Source organism: Mya arenaria, chromosome 10, assembly GCF_026914265.1.
Source record: "Mya arenaria isolate MELC-2E11 chromosome 10, ASM2691426v1".
Lineage (NCBI taxonomy): Eukaryota > Metazoa > Mollusca > Bivalvia > Myida > Myidae > Mya > Mya arenaria.
Genome location: NC_069131.1, coordinates 27,604,975 through 27,620,472, shown reverse-complemented (window position 1 = coordinate 27,620,472; position 15,498 = coordinate 27,604,975). Strand labels below are relative to the sequence as shown.

Sequence of the window (15,498 nt, the reverse complement as noted above, 5' to 3'; positions counted from 1 at the left end):
CAAAGATATGTATTATTTTGCTCACTTGTTTGTGGAAGTTTATGTTTGCACTATTTGGCTCAACATTGTTGTTTTTTAAACCATACATCTCGAAATAATGTTTTCACTAGGTAGATCACTTTACATTTCATAGCCTTATGATGCGTCATTTTAAATATTTGGACAACATTTTTAAAGGTTTTTATGAAGTCAATTCTTTTATAAAACATATCAATGATATTTCGAATTAATGATTCTTTTTTCAAAATACACGAAAATTAAAAAGGCATTTTCTGTTGGTTTTAGAAATCTTACAATGAAAATGCTAAAAGGTGCTAGGATCCGTTCCCAAGATTTCTGAAATCGAACTCGAGTAGCAGAAAATTTTATAATAATTTCATATGCTCGTGTTTATATATATTAATTTTATATTACACAATGGAGGGGCTTAGTTTGTGTTAGTTTGAATATGGTTTATTGTTGACTGCTAGGAAATGCTCATGAAATGGAGAGGAAAGCATATTAGAAAATATTAAGATAATATGAATAAATTGTTAAATGAGCATATTTTGAATTGAATTTGAATGATGTTTGTTTTTAAGCTCTTCAATTAATATGATTAGCGTTTTTTTTATTTGATGATGAAACTTTATTAAATTTCATATATAGCGTGTTTTTTTAGATCTAAGTGACTGCGTTCGTTCAATGTTTTAGCATGTGTCCTACAATCCGGTTTGGAGTCGAGGCCCCATGCAGCTGTGGATGACATCTCACGTATGATACTTAGACAGAAGCAGGTGAGCATTGTGTATTAAACTTGAGTTTGAAATAAATGATATAACAATGATTGGGTTATACATGGTCAATTGTAATATTGATGAAAAATGCTTACAGTCACTGCATGGGGATACTAGTGTTATTGATTGATTTATTAATAATGATGATTTTTAACTTAACCCTGACTTGACCCATATGTGATTCAATATTTCAGTGTCCAGGGAACCGGAAGTTTCCCACCTTGCAACTCGAAGTGATATTTCTTGGAACCTGAACGATGCTCCATCAGTGGCATTTGCAATGGTAGGAATTGATCAAAACATTGCTTGATTGAATTTTAGAACTTAAATAAGGATAATATTTAATGGAAATATCTTAATTGAAAGATCATTCTAGTTCGATATAAACTTTAATTTATATTAAAGTTAAAGATAATGAAGAGGGTGATGATGCTGATCTTGTTATATTAAAGGATAATGATTTTGTCATCAAGATCTCTAAACATGATTGATGCTTTGTTGTTTAATACAATTTCAGCCCGAATGCCACCGATCCTGTCTCCCATTAAGCACTTTTGGCCATAGGTGACAACATAGTGATGACATAATGGGTAACACCTCACTGATGACACAATGGCTTGGTTGCTAAACTGGATCAGGCCTTTTCACGGGAAACACAATGGAAAATGAAATATTATCATTGACGCTCTATTTTTTGGGCCTTGTGTTGATCGATAAGGCTTTAACATTTATGTAACAACCTTATATTGATGTGACATTATAATGGTTATGTTACATTTTTATACCGAAGTGACATTCATATGCTGATTTGACATTGAATTTCTTGAGTTGATGTGACATTCTAATGTTATGTGATTTCTTATATTGATGTGACATTTTTATGTTGATGTGACATTCAAATGTTTATGTGGCATTCGTATATCGATGTGACATTCTTATATTAATGTGACATTAAGGTGTTGATGTAACATTCTTATTTCGATGTGACGTTTTTATATTGATGTGATATTCTTATATCAATGTGACGTTCTTATATGGATGTGACATTCTTATATCGATGTGACGTTCTTATGTAGATGGTTCAACTATAAATTGATGTAACCTTCTAATTGTGATATGACATTCTCCCATTGTCAGTTTATCAGTAAGTCATTGCGCGAGTTCTTTAAAGGGACTGTACACCAGATTGGCACCAAAACACGTTTTTTTTCTTATGAATCTCAGGACAATTTATCAATAAAATGGTTTATATCAAAATTGTAAAAAAAATACCAAAATGTAAAAAAAATACCTAGTAATCTTTTTTAAATTAAAAAAAAAAAAAATAATTGTAAACTATGTGGTCCTTCAGTTAGTAAGTTTCAATGCTTTGTACACATCGATACCAAGTTTATGTGAGTTTCCGACAATTTACTTTTTAATCAGACGAAGTGTGCTTGTTTTACCTATCGTGACATGTGAACAGTTCAGAACTTTTGTAGGTAGTGTTTTCTACCATGCTATAATGTTCCTGGTTTACATATCTTAACATGAGATGAAATGCAGCCAACAAAGAAACACATGTTAAGATATGTGAAACACTATTATATGAGCACGGTAGAAAACACTGTCTGTTGTGTGGCTTGCATTATTTTGTCTTTTAGTTAGCTGGTGTAACCTGGATACCTGTAACCTAGCATTATTGTGATTTTCTGTGTGCCATGTCAGTAATAATAATATATTTAATAATTTATACCAAATGATTTAATTTTAATTACTATGAGTAACTTGCTAATCAGGTCACTTCAAATCTGATTTGGGCTGATATTTTGATTTCTTTTTTAAACAGACACATTTGTGTCATTTACATTTTTACATTCTTGTCTTGTACTAATATTTTTTAAGCTCTTTTTAAACCTCTTTTGGTAAGATAAGCATGTCTCCCATGGTTTTTATGCTGTAATTATGAAAGTTTTATTCTCTTGTAGCTGCCTTATATATGTTATCCATATACATTTGTTAAATAATCGGTAATTAAAGCTCATCAGAGCTTATGTTGTCTGTCTTGCCGACTTTAAATAAATTTTATCTTATCTTTTTTTTCATCTCTTAATAAACGTCTCGTCTGGTATTGCATATGTGTTATTATTTTTAGCTAAACGCGTCATCATTTTAGAAACTGATTGATTATAATACTTTAACAATGAATGTATGGACTAAGTTACATGTACATGATATTAAATTACTCAGCAAATGAGAACCGACTTAACAATTTGAAACCTATTGGAATATATTTTATAGTATTGTATTGTATCAAACTATATTTATTTTGTTTGAACTTAATAAATATTAAAATCATTTTTTCGTTATGTTTAATTCTTTAAAACCTAATATTTCAGTTTTTGGGAATACCCAGTAAAGGTATTATTGAGTAAGGTCCAAATGTGAATTGGTTACTCTATAGGAGAGGTGTTTGGGCGCAACCACTATCTAGCAAGGAAAGTTACCTCATTTTAAGAAGCCCGACATTGACCTTGTCGTGACACTCTTATTCAAAATCAATACATACACATGTATAACCATCATAAACTTTGACTGATAAACCTTTAACTACTTAATAAATAATGCTTTGATGGAAACTATTCATAACCAATAACAAGATTGTAACCGTGCATTTAATAGGTGAAAACGACAAAAAAAAAAGATTGGTGAGTGCTAAAAGATTTACTGTGATCTACTGTGGTCTCATAAGGTAGAAATACCGTTTTTTCTTTCCAATTAAACTCGGTATCCATCATAAGAACCATTCTTTTCGACATATATTCATACGACGCAGAAAACATCATTTAAAAAATTCTCACTACGCCATTCTTGAAATTATAAGTTATTGATATGATTTTAGCGAATCTACTTGAAGTCTTTCCAATATCCCTGATATATGCAATCGGCCGAACGACCTTATAGAGCACTTATAATCAGTGTTTAGTCATTTGGTTTACTTCGTTCATGTATTAGTGAACTCATTATGTATATTCACCTAAAGGTGTACAGTGTTAGTATCAGTTAAAATTTAATAGATACAAAATATAAAATTGGTGTTCCTCCTACTCGAAACTGTTTCTTACGTCTTTAAGAGGACACTTTTGAAGAAATAACGAGTAACTGTATCTGACTTATAAGATAAGTGTATTGCATATATTAGAGAGCAAATAAATGCATTAATAAATACTTAAATAAAAAAAAATACAGATTTGTAAATAGATGAATAAACATTAGATTATGTTCATGTTTTTTTTTAAATACAATGTATCGGCACGTTGGAGTTCTCGAAATTCTCGTACTGCCCGCTAACAACCATAAGAAGACACTTTTTCAATAGCTCTGCTGGGGGTTTTGTCGTATAATCAATCAAACTGGCCAAGCAATACAAAAAGACCTGCCAAAGCATTCTTTGGAAGACATTATGTGTATTATCAATTTGGCTCTCCGATACTGTGGCAGAGGGGTAACATGTGTATGTGCGCGCGACAAAATAAGTCAGCGTGCGCACGAGATACTTTAGTCGTGCGCACGAGTTAATAAGTCGTGCGCACGAGCTACGATATAATTAAGTCGTGTGCAAGACATAATTAGCCAATCAGAATACACTTTACAAACATGAATATTGTTTAAGAATGGCTTATAGCGGCCTACATTGTAATCATTAAATCTCTGTGACGGCTAAGGTAAGTCAATCGTAAATATTTTTACTTGAAAAATACACAGAAATATTCGACGTTCAATACCATGTTAGTATATTATACAGTACAAAGTGCATATTTAAAAAAAAATATTTTTTAATATTTTTTTACATTTTCGGTATTATAATTTTTAGTGAGGAATTTTTGAGTTTGAAAATCCGGTGCCAGTGGAAAAAACCTTCACAATTTAACATATTTCTCTTCGAATTGACACTGTCTAATGTAAAACTCTGGTATATCGTATGTTCAAGTAATGAAATCAACAACAAAATTGACATGACATTCTATAAATAAAATACCGTCTCAACACATGCATTCATTTGACATTCTATAAATAAAATACCGTCTCAACACTTGCATTCATTTTACACAGTATTCGGATGGTAAAATAGTTCGGATAAACGATCGATTTCCATAGAAAAATCAATTGTGTATGGTGTAAAGAGTGTAGTTTATACATGAATAAATACTGTCTAGTATGTGATCGTTTTTATGATTTTTTATTATTAAAATTTTGCATTCTTTATGTATTATACAGCATTCATGGAGTCAAGTCCAAATAATGCATCCATAGAATATTCTCCCCAGAGTTAGCATAGATTAAAATCCTGAAACCTTACCTATGTCTACATCAACGTTAAGTCTTATGTCTGATTTGCAATTCACCGTTTTCTTTCTGCATACCAGCCTACACTATCTGCCCATAACAATTTTATGGTTAAGCGCAACTATGCCCTATACTATTCCTTGTAAACTGGTAACCATGAATGTTATTACAACTTTTATGGGAATAATCTGGCCATTCTGGGTAGTCTAGTGGATAAGACACTGGCACATTCACCAGGTGCTGTTGAGGTCATAGGTTAAAGACCTACATGCACCGGTTATCAGTTACTGTAAAGAATTAAGATATAAATTTTTCTGATGATGGTATCATTTGTTAAAGGTAAAACTAAACTTTATTTAACGTCGCATATAATCAACAAACAAAAATCAGCTAGATAAAACTTTCGTGCGACGATACCTACCTGCGTAACTTTTACCCCAAGCATTTAGCCGGTATACATTAACAGTTGGGTGGAGTCGACTCAAGAAAATTGGATTCAGGAATTTCTAAGCCACTGTTTACTTGCGTGAGTGTTTATGTGTAGACTAAGTGCTGGTCATGATCACAGGAATTTAGGTGAGACTGTGGTCTAGTATGATATAAATTTAAGCCTTTTTAAGACCAAATACTGACGGAAACATTTGTACTATCACCAGACCCGCTAAATTGGCACAAAAGAAATGTTTTTATAGTATACTCGTATATCAGTTTTAACATATAAATGTTGCATTTGCTTCTACTTTCCAGCAACCGTGGAGCCATTTCTGCGGGAACGTGGTACAGTCCAAGATGGAATGGACAGGATGATTGCAGATAAGTTACATTTTACCTTCATACCTGTTTCTATTTTGCTTGAATGTTTTACATTACCGTATATTCACCGGAAACACTTATAAATGGATGTTTTTTTTGCTTAATTATAAAATCCCTGCAAGAAATTTTTGCAAGCAGGGTTTAAAGATTGGGTTTTAAAATGAAAATTGGCACCATGCTGTGTACACATGTATGTCTTAATCACTCCAAACTTTGGTTTTGGTAATTTATTAATTTGCAACATAACGTTTTGCTCTTGAACATGATCATGTTACATCTTTTGCATACATGAATGTAAAATGTATGTTTATCATGAACCGTGTTTAGACATTTTCCTTTGAAAATCAGCTCATAAAATCGTCAACACCTGTGTGACATACCAAGTTAAGTCTGTTGTTTATTTGTAGGCCAAAAGGTCAAGATATTTATGCTTTACATTTAAATAAAATGCTTAAAAATCCAGAATCCAAAACATTTCTATTAAGGCTGGAAAGACGTTGGTCTTGGCTCTCAGAACTATAAATTATATTCCACTGCTTTTTCCAGGGGGTGGGCATAATAAAATACGCCTTAAATGCAACATTTCGGACTTAATATTGTTAAAATTTTCCCAAAGCCCCTGCCCCCAATATTAAGAGCTTCGTCATGTACCAATATAGCTCTTAGTTGAACATTAGCCAGGAGCCAGGAGCCAGGAGCACAGCTGGCTATGTGGCTCATGACCACAGTTATCTGCCCCCGTTGACCTGGATGTTAATAAGCCTCACCACCGAGCTTAAATGCTTAAATAAATCGGTTTAAACTAAAGCTGAGAATGGGGCTTTTAAGTATCATTTTTGTTTCGTACAAAATTTATCTTTATGTTCCTGGCTGTGTTTCATGTTTTTCTTTTCAATTTTATCACATCTACTAGATCTATGAATTATTGAATGTAAACGTTTTAAAATCGTTCAACATGTCTTCTACTCAACCAGTTTATAATATATATGTCACATTGTATTAAATAAAATTTGTAAAATATGTATAAGAAAAGGGAGAGCCCTGAACTGCTGAGCCTTGGGTAAAAAATCAGACCAAAGTAAATGTACAACTGAAATTATGTTTATCAATAATATTTTAAGAACCCTCTTTTCCTTCATACTTTTGTACAAATATAAACTGTAATACTTTTTGAAACAAAGATAAACTATATAATAGTTCATGATGTTTTTAAGAATATTATTTACAGTTTTATATTAATCAAAACATTAGCTACTGTATGTATAGGGGGTATGATATAATACTGAAGATTAATACATACAAACAGGGTGACATTACCTTTCTTTAAATAAAGAATGAAAGACGCCTTTTAAAACATTTCTTTCCTGTTCATTGTAAATACTCAAATATTTGTGTTTGTTTATTAAATGGGGATTCTGCATGTATGCGTATTTTCAAAAAACGTGTGGATATCACTCGTTTTTTAAAAACAAATTGTTTGCGCATTATATTTGTTTAAGTCTTTTTAATCACCGGTTAGCGAGTGGTTAGCGCACTTGCTTCTCACCAAGGCGACCCGGGTTCGATTTCCGGTCTGGGCGCATGTGAGTTTCATCACTGGGCAGCCGAACAAGTGGGTTTTCGGGTTATCCGGTTTCTCCCACAAGAGAGTGACTTAGTATAAGTAATCATAACTCTCTTCACAGTCGTTGTTTAATAAATAATGTATAAACTAACTAATCATAGTATTGAATGCCACATTGTCCGGTTAGCGCACTCAATCCTTACTGAGGCGAAACTGACCGTTCGGTTAGCCCAGTGGTCATCGCAAGTGTTGTCTGGTCATCGCAATGGTAAACGCATTTGCATCTCATCGAGGTGTCCTGTGTTCGATTACTGGCATCGTCCTATCTGAGTTTGGTTAATGGTCACCAAGTCGGACAAGCGTTTTTTCTCAAGACAATCCGATTATCGCCCAACATAACAAGACCACATTCGTTTGGTGGTGCGTAAAATAACTGCGTATTAACTTCCTTTACAATCGTTGTTTAATAAATAAAGCTAAACCACGTAACCTAACTTGAATAACATTAACTGTATGGATTTCTTCCTTATTAGATGTTATTTTTGAGACCTTAACATTGAACGAACTTGTATTGTACTTACCTGTGTAAACCACTTAAGGAAATTTCATATAATTTTGTAGTTAAAATTGAATACACAGTGTATGCTGAACAACCATGCGAGAACTGAAAAGTTCGACCGGTATAATGCATTTAAATGGAAGGAAGATAGTGACAATAGGATTTTTATGTACGTGTATGCTGGTCGGTATTCAAGGTAATTTCATTCATTTCCTATACATGTCTTCGATTTAAATTCTCTCTGATCGAAATAATGATTGTCGCATGTAAGTCCGTTCATTCTTTTGTACGATAACACCTCGCCAAATTGTTTGTCTCCTCTCACATATACAAATGTAAGATAATGGGGAAGCATTGAGTCAGTACTAGGTTAATTTAATTTATTTTGTACTTCAGGAGAGCAATTAGATTGCAGTGTAGACTGTGCTTGCTGCAAAGGGGGGCAGAGTAGATGCGGAAATGATCCTATTAGAAACAATGTCTGTTTCGATGGTTGCATACCTACAAAATATGGGTACAAATGCAAAAACCCTTGCTGGGGAAACTGTTTTACCTGCGAGCAGGCGTACGGCCTTGATTGTTATACATGTAAAGACTCATTTTATGACATATCCAACCGCTGCACCAAGACCTGTTCAAACGGCTGTCAAGGTGGCGTTTGTGAAGACAACGGGACATGCGAATGCTATGAAAACTTTAAAGGACCAAAATGCGAAACATGCGTTTCGGGAAAGTATGGTACTAATTGTTCGCAAGATTGTCTCTATTCAGGTTGTCGTTGCACTGCCAAATACGATTGTGATTCATGCAGGGATGGCTACTATGATCTTAAATCAAATTGTTCAAAGGTCTGTTCTGTCGGATGTGTAAATGGTATATGCTACGACAATGGTATCTGTAATTGCTCGCGGAATTTCACTGGAACTTTATGCACAGATTGCATACCAGGCTTGTTTGGAAGGCGATGTGACAGAGTTTGTTACCATAAAAAATGCTTATGCAGTTCCGAATTTAACTGCATACATTGCAAACCAGGCTACTTTAACATCACAAATAATTGCCTTTTTGCCTGCTCAAGCGGGTGTGACAATATATGTGAGGACGATGGCTCATGTACTTGCAAACTGCATAATACAGGAGTACGCTGCGATGTTTGTGAATCTGGCTACTTTGGAAATGACTGTTCTCATGAATGTGGAATAAAGGATGCGCAATGCTTAAATTGTGATCGGTCAGGCGCAGTTTGCCATCTGTGTGCAAATGGTTACTATCCTAACACTAATGGTTCCTGTATTCTTTGTGGAGAAAACTGCATCGGCGGCGTTTGTAATGCAACGAACGGCAAATGTTCTCTGGGCTGCAAAAGTGGTCACTGGGGCGCTAGATGTGAATCTGCTTGCAATACAAATTGCACCACTTGTGCGCATTTCTCAGGCGTGTGTGAACATTGTACATCACAGGAAGTTCACGGCCTGTTTTGTAACATGACATGCAGTAAGCATTGCCTCGGAAATGTGTGCGATCGGGACTCTGGAAACTGCTTTAAAGGATGTATCAAAGACTATTATGGGCCACAATGCGACAACCGATGCTCAGACACATGCAAGGCCATCGGCGAAGAAACCACGTGTGACGAAGTTGGATATTGCTTCAACGGCTGTGTTAATGGCTACTTTGGTGATGATTGTAGGGCTGGTAAGTTGTTTAAATTTCTTTATCTGTAGAATTGCATGCTGGTATGTCAGGAAAGGGCGAGGTAGATCAATGGAAAAAGCGCAACTTTAAACCTGTGCCCCAACCAAGCACCGAAAACGGTAATGTTGAATAATGGCTAGGGGGTTTGGGTCCTCTTAAATGGCTTTACTTTAATGCTCCTACTACCCGAACTTTTGAAGTTATTCTCGAGCTCAAAATGCGAGTTGTTTACTTTCCGTCACGAGGGTTAAATGGGTTTTGTTCCATGTTGCCAAAGATAACGTTCAATAAGAATGGTCCGTAATACACATTTAGTGTAATTTTCCGTAATACATAAACAAAGGCAAAAAAATAACTTTCTAGTTTCGCACGACATTTTTCACAGCACGTAAAACTTTATTGATAATGTTCTGTCTATGTTGTGGTTCAAACACGAAGTTGCACTTTTAAAACAGAGGTTGGCGAAGCCGGCGTTGCCGGGACCACCCTTGATTGTAAAAACGTTCTTGGATACTGGATTGGCATGTTTATTGCTGGAGCAATAACAGCTATTGGAGTGGCCTTTCTTCTTCTGATGTTGAAGTATGTTTACTAGATTGAGAGTCTGGCTTTACAATGAGAGTAAGCTTGGTATCTACTTAACCTTACGCAATTTTAAGTTTCATGTGGCTGGGTGAGAATACAGTTTTTTTTATAAATCAATTGAATTAGTTAAAACAACATTTGATGCACTGATCTTGCATGAATTGAATCTCCATACTCGATTCGCAACATAAATATATTACGTAATGGACAGAATAAATACGTGTTGGAACTGAATTCTTTACAGGCGGAAAATAAGTAAGGGTAGAGAAGCGCCAGAACTCGCCACAGACTCTCCAACAGTTCCTAATACAAGACTTACAGGTTCAGTATAACTCAGCTTGAGCCATTCTTTACACATGAAAAAACATCGAACGATAAAATTATTATTGACTACCTTATTCCAACTTTTAGTTTTTTTTCTTTCCTTGAATGAGTACATGCATGTATTGTCATAGTTAAGAAGTCGATTTAAGACGATGAAAATATTTCAATTCAAATATGACAATAAGAGTTATAGTATACTACATGTATATCGAAAGTTACCACAAGTAAATCAATAGATATGTGTTTACATCTTTTAGAGCCGTATGAGATGACACAGACAGCAAAGTCGGAGCAAAAGATGGGCCAAGTTGACAATGACGAGGAGGAATATGAACGCATCACAGTGGGACAATGTTATGAGAATGCGGTGAAATAAACTTGCATTCAAAAGAACAGCACAGTATATGTAAATAATTGTGACTCTTTCTTTAAATCGTTTTTTAAATGTAACCTTTATGGTAAAATATATACCGGTAGTGGATTCAATTAATTGCATGTCCTTGTGTTACGATTGACTTATTTTATTAATTACTAAAATTATTTTTGTTTACAAAAAAAGTAAAGGGTCTCTCTTTTTTGCTTGATTTCAATTCATTTTAAAATGTTTTTCATAATTGCATTTTGTCTTAAAATATAACATGTGGCGAAATAAGTAGTGTATAATATTTGAAGATATTTTTTTTTTGCTTTCTATTAACCGATTTCTAAATTCAGCTTTTTTGTTAAATATATACCGGTATTGTATTTAATTTATTGCATATGTTACGTATGACTAATTTTAATATAATTATTATATACAAATACAGAAGAGTTTCTCTCCATTCGCTTCAATTCAATTCGCTTTATACTGTTTTTAATTACTATACATATTGATTTACAATGAAAATATCTGTTTTATGCATTTATTTGCTTGATTTACATTTGTATGTGTTTTCATCGAACGTGTATTTGCAATTGTAAGATTGAACGTCAACGGTTTGGGATCACGCTAATTTTAAACAAAGTCGGCCGTTGTTTCTTGATATCTTTTAAGATTTTGAAACAAAACATCCTATTTTCTATGTTATGGATTTAAAGGAAATATTATTACTTTATGTCTAGAACTTTATTTTTGACATTTTACAAATTATTGTATCTACTTAAAAAATCTTCTACGATGACATAAATATAATTTACAATTTAACATTAATCAAAACATAAGCTTAATGTGGTCAAATAAAACAAAAACGCTTTGATCAAAACCCTTATCTGGAGCTCTGGTAAAATAATCAACTACATGTATGCACTTAATTATTAAAAATCTAATAGCGTTTTATCTTCAGGTTGTTATTTTGTTCAATCGATGGACAATAACAAGATCCTTTATCTTACAAAGAAAGAAAGAGGCATTTTCTTCCTGTTTATTGTTGAGGCTCAAATAATTGAGATTATATTTGAATAGGACTTCTGCTTGTATGTACACTTCATATACCTTTAGGATATCAGTCGATTTTTAAAACAAGTTGAATGCGTATAGATTGTATTCAGTCATTTTAATTGAAATAATTTATGTCATTTAATAAAACTACAAATCAATGCATGCTTTGTTCGGTAAGCACAGTGGTTAGCACATTCGCTTTTTACGAATGCGTCGCGGGTTGTCCGGTTATCGCAGTGGTGAGCGCACTCGCCCATCACCAAGGCGTGTCGGGTTATCCGACAAGATGCCCCGGGTTGTCCAGTGAACACAATAGTAAGCGCACTCGCCCATCACAAAAGCGTGTCGTGTTATCCGACAAGATGCCCCGGGTTGTCCAGTGAACGCAATATAAACAGTGTTTATATTGCGTTCACTGGACAACCCGGGGCATCTTAAACACACTCGCGTCTAGCCAAGGCGTCTAGGGTTGTTCCAGTGAACGCAACAGTAAGCACACTCGAGTCTCACCAATGCGTGTCGGGTTATCCGACAAGATGCCCCGGGTTGTCCAATGAACGCAATAGTAAGCACACTTGCGTCTAGCCAAGGCGTCTCGGGTTGTCCAGTTAACGCAATAGTAAGCACACTCGCGTCTCACTAATGCGTGTCGGGTTATCAGACAAGATGCCCCGGGTTGTCCAGTGAACACAATAGTAAAAACACTCGCGTCTAGCCAAGGCGTCTAGGGTTGTCCAGTGAACGCAACAGTAAGCACACTCGAGTCTCACCAATGCGTGTCGGGTTATCCGACAAGATGCCCCGGGTTGTCCAATGAACGCAATAGTAAGCACACTTGCGTCTAGCTAAGGCGTCTTGGGATGTCTAGTGAACACAATAGTAAGCACACTCGGGTCTCACCAATGCGTATCACACTCGCGTCTCACCAATGCGTGTCGGGTTATCCGACAAGATGCCCCGGGTTTTCCAGTGAACGCAATAGTTAGCACACTCGCGTCTAGCCAAGGCGTCTCGGGTTGTCCAGTGAACGCAATAGTAAGCACACTCGCGTCTCACCAATGCGTGTCGGGTTTTCGACAAGATGCCCCGGATTGTCCAGTGAACGCAATAGTAAGCACACTCGCATCTCACCAATGCTTGTCGGGTTTTCGACAAGATGCCCCGGGTTGTCCAGTGAACGCAATAGTAAGCACACTCGCATCTCACTAATGCGTGTCGGGTTATCAGACAAGATGCCCCGGGTTGTCCAGTGAACGCAATAGTAAGCACACTCGGGTCTCACTAATGCGTATCACACTCGCGTCTCACCAATGCATGTCGGGTTATCCGACAAGATGCCCCGGGTTGTCCAGTGAACGCAATAGTAAGCACACTCGGGTCTCACCAATGCGTATCACACTCGCGTCTCACCAATGCATGTCGGGTTATCCGACAAGATGCCCCGGGTTGTCCAGTGAACGCAATAGTAAGCACACTCGCGTCTCACTAATGCGTGTCGGGTTATCAGACAAGATGCCCCGGGTTGTCCAGTGAACACAATAGTAAAAACACTCGCGTCTAGCCAAGGCGTCTAGGGTTGTCCAGTGAACGCAACAGTAAGCACACTCGAGTCTCACCAATGCGTGTCGGGTTATCCGACAAGATGCCCCGGGTTGTCCAATGAACGCAATAGTAAGCACACTTGCGTCTAGCTAAGGCGTCTTGGGATGTCCAGTGAACACAATAGTAAGCACACTCGGGTCTCACCAATGCGTATCACACTCGCGTCTCACCAATGCGTGTCGGGTTATCCGACAAGATGCCCCGGATTGTCCAGTGAACGCAATAGTAAGCACACTCGCGTCTAGTCAATGCGTCTCGGGTTGTCCAGTGAACGCAATACTAAGCACACTCGCGTCTCACCAATGCGTGTCGGGTTTTCGACAAGATGCCCTGGGTTGTCCAGTGAACACAATAGTAAGCACACTCGCGTCTAGCCAAGGCGTCCCGGGTTATCCGACAAGATGCCCCGGGTTGTCCAGTAAACGCAATAGTAAGCACACTCGCGTCTCACCAATGCGTGTCGGGTTATCCGACAAGATGCCCCGGGTTGTTCAATGAACACAATAGTAAGCACACTCGCGTCTAGCCAAGGCGTCGTGGGTTGTCTAGTGAACGCAATAGTAAGCACACTCGCATCTCACCAATGCGTGTCGGGTTTTCGACAAGATGCCCCGGGTTGTCCAGTGAACACAATAGTAAGCACACTCGCGTCTAGCCAAGGCGTCTCGGGTTGTCTAGTGAACGCAATAGTAAGCACACTCGCATCTCACCAATGCGTGTCGGGTTTTCGACAAGATGCCCCGGGTTGTCCAGTGAACGCAATAGTAAGCACACTCGCATCTCACCAATGCTTGTCGGGTTTTCGACAAGATGCCCCGGGTTGCCCAGTGAACGCAATAGTAAGCACACTCGCGTCTCACCGATGCGTCTCGGGTTGTCCAGTGAACGCAATAGTAAGCACACTCGCGTCTCACCAATGCGTGTCGGGTTATCCGACAAGATGCCCCGTGTTGTCCAGTGAATGCAATAGTAAGCACACTCGCGTCTCACCGATGCGTGTCGGGTTATCCGACAAGATGCCCGGGTTGTCCAGTGAACGCAATAGTAAAAACACTCGCTTCTCACCAATGCGTGTCGGGTTATCCGACAAGATGCCCCGGGTTGTCCAGTGAATGCAATAGTAAGCACACTTGCGTCTAGCCAAGGCGTCTCGGGTTGTCCAGTGAACGCAATAGTAAGCACACTCGCGTCTCACCAATGCGTGTCGGGTTATCCGACAATATGCCCCGGGTTGTCCAGTGAACGCAATAGTAAGCACACTTGCGTCTAGCCAAGGCGTCTCGGGTTGTCTGATTAGCGAACTAAATTTTATAATCGCATGGTTAGTGCACACGCATCTCACCAAGGCGTCCCTTGTTGTACGGTAAACGCACTTGATTCTCATTGAAGCGAACCCGGTTGTCAACTTAGCGTATGGTAAGCGCACTCACTTCTCATAAAATTGGTGAGCCGGGTTTTGCGGCTAGCGCACTCGCTTTTCATAAAGGCGGTGAGCCGGGTTGTCCGGCTAGCGCACTCGCTTCTCATTAAGGCGTTGAGCCGGGTTGTCCGGCTAACGCACTCGCTTCTCGCTAAAGGCGGTGAGCCGGGTTGTCCGGTTAGCACTGTGGTTAGCGCACACGCTTCTCATAAAGGCGTCCCAGGTTGTCCGGTTACCGCACTCGCTTCTCACTAAAGTGACTTAGGTTGTCCGTATAACGCACATTTTATCCGCTTAGTGCAGTGATAAGCGCACACGCTTCTCACTATGGCAACACAGGTTTGCCTGTTAGCGCACAACTTGTCCAGTAAGCGCAGTGATTGGCCCACTCACTTCTCATTAAGGCAACCCTGGTTT

The 15,498-nt window shown here is 37.6% G+C and overlaps 1 protein-coding gene across 2 annotated transcripts; it reads left to right on the top strand.

Annotated features, from left to right (window-relative positions):
* The first annotated feature begins 8,004 nt into the window (after nt 1–8,004).
* Nucleotides 8,005–12,186, top strand: LOC128206418 (multiple epidermal growth factor-like domains protein 10). Of its 2 annotated transcripts, XM_052908832.1 has the most exons (5): nt 8,005–8,234; nt 8,435–9,733; nt 10,189–10,315; nt 10,563–10,639; nt 10,900–12,186. In XM_052908832.1, the coding sequence occupies exons 1-5, from the start codon at nt 8,135–8,137 to the stop codon at nt 11,016–11,018; spliced, it is 1,722 nt and encodes a 573-aa protein (XP_052764792.1). In that variant the 5' UTR covers nt 8,005–8,134; the 3' UTR covers nt 11,019–12,186. The 2 variants fall into 2 exon arrangements, 1 of the variants encoding a protein (XP_052764792.1); XR_008256465.1 differs by lacking the exon at nt 10,189–10,315 and having other exon boundaries at nt 10,900–10,945.
* The last annotated feature ends 3,312 nt before the right edge of the window (nt 12,187–15,498 follow it).

Bases quoted from the DNA above. Each gene is read 5' to 3' on its own strand.
- LOC128206418 (XM_052908832.1), top strand. From the start codon at position 8,135: ATGCGAGAACTGAAAAGTTCGACCGGTATAATGCATTTAAATGGAAGG. The intron at 8,235-8,434 runs GTAATTTCATTC...TTTGTACTTCAG, and splicing joins TATGCTGGTCGGTATTCAAG to GAGAGCAATTAGATTGCAGT. The intron at 10,640-10,899 runs GTTCAGTATAAC...TACATCTTTTAG, and splicing joins TCCTAATACAAGACTTACAG to AGCCGTATGAGATGACACAG.